General features: G+C 34.7%; 1 protein-coding gene across 1 annotated transcript; it reads left to right on the forward strand.

The window, feature by feature from the left end:
- Positions 1 to 360: 360 nt before the first annotated feature.
- On the forward strand, positions 361 to 4,871 carry LOC130245847 (uncharacterized). Its single transcript, XM_056478622.1, has 5 exons — positions 361 to 530; positions 2,112 to 2,324; positions 2,461 to 3,516; positions 4,387 to 4,555; positions 4,655 to 4,871. The coding sequence occupies exons 2-5, from the start codon at positions 2,114 to 2,116 to the stop codon at positions 4,782 to 4,784; spliced, it is 1,566 nt and encodes a 521-aa protein (XP_056334597.1). The 5' UTR covers positions 361 to 530; positions 2,112 to 2,113; the 3' UTR covers positions 4,785 to 4,871.
- Positions 4,872 to 5,279: the final 408 nt, after the last annotated feature.

Below are 5,279 nucleotides of genomic sequence, written 5' to 3' on the forward strand. Positions count from 1 at the left end.
AGTCCAACCAGTTCTTTCTTGAAAATCCAGAATGTCTGAAACTAATTATTTACCAGGATGCTTTTGAAATTGTCAATCCACTTGGATCTGCTAAAAAAAAGCACAAGGTAGTTGCAGTCTATCTTTCTTTGGGTAATTTACCTGCTCATGTGCGGTCCAATACTGATCACATGTTCCTCGCCTTGTTGTGTGGAGAGAATGACCTAAAGAAATTTGGAAGTGCTAAGGTTTTCTCAGAGCTGTTAGTGGATTTAAAAGATTTGGAGGAAAATGGAATAACTGTAGGTGGTAAAGTGGTCAAAGGTGCACTGTATTGTATTGCTGGTGATAATTTGGGTTCACACGTCATTGGTGGGTTTACTGAAAATTTCAGTCGTGCTCAGTATTTTTGCAGGTATTGTGAAATCACAAGAAATGAATTTCAGAGTGATAACCCAAATGTTTGTGGTCCACAGCGCACCTCTGAAACTTATGATTCTGCGGTTCATGATTTACAATCTGAAGACCGTCAAGACATCAAAGGAATAAAGGTAAACTCTGTTTTCAATAATTTGAAATCTTTCCATGTCTGCCAGCCTGGTCTCCCACCTTGTTTAGGCCATGACATATTTGAGGGTGTCTTATCCTATGATGTGGCATTGTACTTAAAGTATTTCATTAAGAAGAGACACTGGCTTACATATTCTGTTTTGAACCGTCGAATCAAGCAATTCAAGTACAAAAGTATTGATGCACTTACAAAGCCATGTGCCGTCAATTCTGAGGTGTCCAAGCTTTCTGGGCAAGCCGTACAGAATTGGAATTTCTTAAGGTTGCTTCCTGTATTAATTGGTGACAAAGTGGAAAATGCAGAAGATGAAGTGTGGCAGTTAACTCTCCAGCTCAAAGATATTGTTGATTTGATTTGTGCACAAACAATTTCATCATCACAAGTAGCCTATCTTGACTTTCTAATCCAAGAATATTTGGAAATAAGAAAGTCTTTATTTCCTGAGAGTCCACTGAAACCAAAACATCATTTCTTGCGACATTATCCTGCACTAATTCTTAAATTTGGCCCCTTGATCCGATTGTGGACGATGCGTTTTGAAAGTAAGCATAGCTACTTCAAGAGATGTGCTAGGCATTTGAAAAATTTTAAAAATGTCTGCCTAACTTTATCCGAAAGGCATCAGATGTTTCAGGCATATCTTTCAGCTGGACCAGGATGCACTCAGCTTTTGCATGTCAAAGACAGTTGCACTTTTTACCCAAGTCTTTACAGTGAATCAATTAAACATGCAGTGAGAAAATTTAACTTTTCAGAGTTAAATACTACTGTGTCCACAGAAATAATGTATAAAGGAACGTCATACAAAAAGGGACATTTTCTTGTGTCTAAAAATGATGAGTTCATTGAGTTTGGAGAACTTCTCATCATTTTAATCCAAAATGAAGGAGCTGTGTTTTTTTGTAATGGGAATACAAAAAGCTGAATATCATTTTGAATACCATCTGTACTCTGTGACTAAACAGAGTACCAGGCTACAGTGTCTTAGCATTAATGACTTGGCTGATTTTTATCCGCTAACATCATACATTGTTAATGGGTACCAAGTCATTCCTCTGAAACACAGCGTGCTGTCAAAGTAAAGTGATCTTGCCCACAGAGGTGGAAAAATATGCTAAAAATCATCATGTATGCTTAGTTAAAATAACATGTAGTTTAAAGAGATAGTTTTCCCAAAAATTTAAAATGTTGATATCATTTACTTACCCTTGACTTTTTTTTCAAACCTGTTTGGGGTTTGTTTGTTTGTTTATATATTTTTTTTCTCAAGATGATATTTTGAAGAATGTTGTAACTGTTAACTTCTACAGTATTTTTTCCTACTATGGAAGTCGATGATTACAAGTTTCCAACATTCTTTTAAATGTCCCAAAAAAACTCAAACTGGAATTAAATATGTCAAGGATGAAAAAAATTATAGATTTAAAATTTTTTGGTGAACTATCCCTTTAAAAAATAGTAAGAAATCTGAATTTTTGTTTTATTTGCAATTAGATAAACAGAAATAAACTCTTAATAAATTTAATAACTACATGTTTAATCACTACTTGCTTTATTTCAGTAATGACTGACTTGGAGACAACATTTCTACGTACTGCCATCACTGAGGTCTTGCCTAACCTTCCAGAGGCAACAAAAGACATTTTAGAGGAGTTATTGCAATCCATTGGAGTGGAGACATATGATGATTTTCAGTTTATTGAGGAATCTGATTTGCTGTCAGCATTGAGGCCAATCCAAGCTCGAAAAGTCCTTGCTGCTTGGAAGTTAAGATGTAAGTCATGTGTTGCAGAACAGAATGCTCCAAGACAAGTTCACAAAGTAACAGGTGTAAAAAGGTCTTGAAAAGAAAATGTAAAAAAAAAAAAAAAAAAAAAAAAAAACTTTTGTTTGTGTATGACCTTTTGCAGGCCAGACACCAGAAACAAGCAGCTCACCACAACCATCCACAGCCTTGCGTAGTTCACCTGCAAGTTCTCAATCGTCCTTCACCAGCAGCTCCCAAAGCCCAGATGTAGACTGGGTGGATACGTTTCTGATACCATGGGATAAATTTCCTCAGGAACTAACGCAATTTTTGGAGAGAGGAAAACGACCAAGTCCACGAATGAGAAGAGAGATGGTCCGGATTGTGGTAAATGAGATGATGCGAAAATGTTCATGTCCAAATAAAAGGAATTCTACTGAAGTTGCAAAAAAGATGATAGCAAAGTATCCAGAGTCTCTCCTAGATGTAATAGAGGGGGATGTGGTTGGGCCAGGGTACCATTCTTTAGTGAAGCAGTTGCAGTATAGGATTGAAAATGTGAAGCGATCTACGACACCCAAAATAAGAAAACGAAGACATCAGACTGATGACTCTGACACGGATGAAATTCCTCCAGAAAAGAGGGCAGCAATTCAGGATACGTATGGATGCATTAACTGGCATGTAAAATTCCTGCCACTGGGAGAGACCTCTGAAAGCCAGGAGGAAAAGAAAGAGAAAATGAAGATGATGTCTCGTCAAACTGATACAAACGCAGAAGAAGTCAGACATCTAATGAAATTGACTTTCTACACACAACGTAACCAAGTAAATCAGGGCAAGAATATAAAATGCCTCCTGGAGGATTGGCCATGGTGGTTTAATGAGCTTGGCATGGCAGTTCACTACAAGGAGCTTACCGGAATTGGTCTTAATGAAACTTTCACACGGAATCTGGACTTGAAAGGGAAACGACTCCTAAAAAACTTCAGTACTGGTGTGAACAAAAACAAAAAGTTCCTGCAGGACTTAACAAAGTTTAAAGTGATGAGGGGAGAGCTAAGTGGTTGCTCTGAAGATGTGAAAGAGATGTTGATGCTTTTGCTTTCCTACTTTAATGAAAAGGAAGATGCTATGTTCTGTTATGTGGAGGACACATGCCTCGCAGAAGAGGTAGAGATGGACAAAGTTAATTTGACCCCAACACTTGTTGTGTGTGGTAAGTTTATTTGTTTGTTTCTTTGCTATAAAATTTTTATTGTAATGCTTTACAATGGAGCTAAAATATGACAAAACATTCTGAATTTTAATTCTGTTAGTTTGAATTATTGACAATTGTAATTTAATAAATCTGAATTTTTTTATGCCATTAAAAGTTTTTAATTTGAATTTCTTAATTTGAATTTCTTAGCTTGAATATTGAACATCTGAAATTTAAGACAACTGAATTTAAGGCTGAAATTTTTTATAGACGTATTTTCAAACGTTTTTGTTCTGAATTCATAGACTGGAGATATCCAGTTTGTAAAAGTACAGTTTCGAGTTTTCAGGATGAAGAAATTTAGAACATCAAATTTAATACGTTTTTTATACGTCTATAAAAAATTTCAGCCTTGAAAAATTCAGTTGTCTTAAATTTCAGATGTTTAATATTCAAGTTAAGAAAATCAAATTAAGAAATTTGAATTCAAATTTTTTTACGGCATATAAAAATTCAGATTTATTGAATTACAATTGTTAATAATTCAAACTAACACAATTCAAATTCAGATTGTTTTCGCATTTTATTAGCTCCATACTTTACAATAAGAATAAATTTGTTACCATTAGTAATCATGAACGTACAACAATACTTATATGGCATTTATTAATTGTTGTTACTAAATTATGTATTTCAAGATCAAAGACTGTCATGATAACATTTAATAGATCGTTCAGTAAAAGTATTGTTTTTAAAATGAACTGTACATTCATTAAAATAATGGTAGCAAATAAATCTTGTAAAGGTTTTTTAATTTGTTTGTATTTTTTACTTTTATGGTATTATAATTAAATACCAAATGTAACTTTTATTTAACTTTTTTCTTAGGCCAATCCTGCTTTTCATCGAAGCGTTTCATGCTGTGTGTGGATCGAAATGTTGTACATGACAACATCCCCTCCCTCATTTCCGCCCTGTGCATGATGTTCGGGAGCTATTATTGCTTCAACATCCATTACCCATCAGAGCTGGCATCAACCTTGGAGTTTTTGCAGAGGTATGTGTTTTTGTACAGGCTTTATACAACATTGAAGTAGAAAAAATTTAAGTAACTGATGCAGTGGCTTTTTATGAATACTTTTCTTTTTTTGCCCAGGTGTTTCTTCTCTATCAACCCAGAGAAAGGCACTAAAGTGGAGAAGACAAACACAGCCCGTCTTCATGTGAACCCAAGAGTTCTTACCTTGATTCAGGAACTTTCAGATCACGAATGGCGTGATGTCTAAATACGGACTGAAGTCAGTAAGATTTGACATACAGTGAAGGCCAGTTTCTCAGGTTTGTTTGATCTGCCATGCTTAATGTATGTGTAAAGTTACTACACAACTGTTAGAGTTTTTATTGCTCTAGTGTTTTCTGAATTAGGTTATTCCTGAGTTGCTTGTTTGTATGGAATATTTGCCTATAAAACAACTCTTAAATGTTCTTAAACCGATTTAAGAGAAAAGTCGGTAACACTTCATAATAACTTCAACACTATGAACCATTTATTAAGCATTAGCATATACAGTAGTGAATTCATTAACTGTTGAGAATGAACTCTACATTAATAAACATTAGTAGGCGGTTTACAACTACGGCTAAAAATGCTGTATTCTTGATCTAAGAGCACATGTGTAATGTGCTTAATAATTGTGTTTTCATACTTTGTTAATGATTATTTTTTCATGACTAAATTAAGTATAGCATTATTTACAAACCAGTTATTTAAGAATAGTTGG

This window comes from Danio aesculapii, chromosome 18, assembly GCF_903798145.1.
Source record: "Danio aesculapii chromosome 18, fDanAes4.1, whole genome shotgun sequence".
Lineage (NCBI taxonomy): Eukaryota > Metazoa > Chordata > Actinopteri > Cypriniformes > Danionidae > Danio > Danio aesculapii.

What these genes read in the sequence shown, in the direction of transcription:
- LOC130245847 (XM_056478622.1), top strand. Translation starts at nt 2,114, where the DNA reads ATGACTGACTTGGAGACAACATTTCTACGTACTGCCATCACTGAGGTC. An exon ending in CCCAACACTTGTTGTGTGTG is followed by an intron (nt 3,517 to 4,386) that starts GTAAGTTTATTT and finishes CTTTTTTCTTAG; the next exon opens with GCCAATCCTGCTTTTCATCG. An exon ending in ACCTTGGAGTTTTTGCAGAG is followed by an intron (nt 4,556 to 4,654) that starts GTATGTGTTTTT and finishes TTTTTTGCCCAG; the next exon opens with GTGTTTCTTCTCTATCAACC.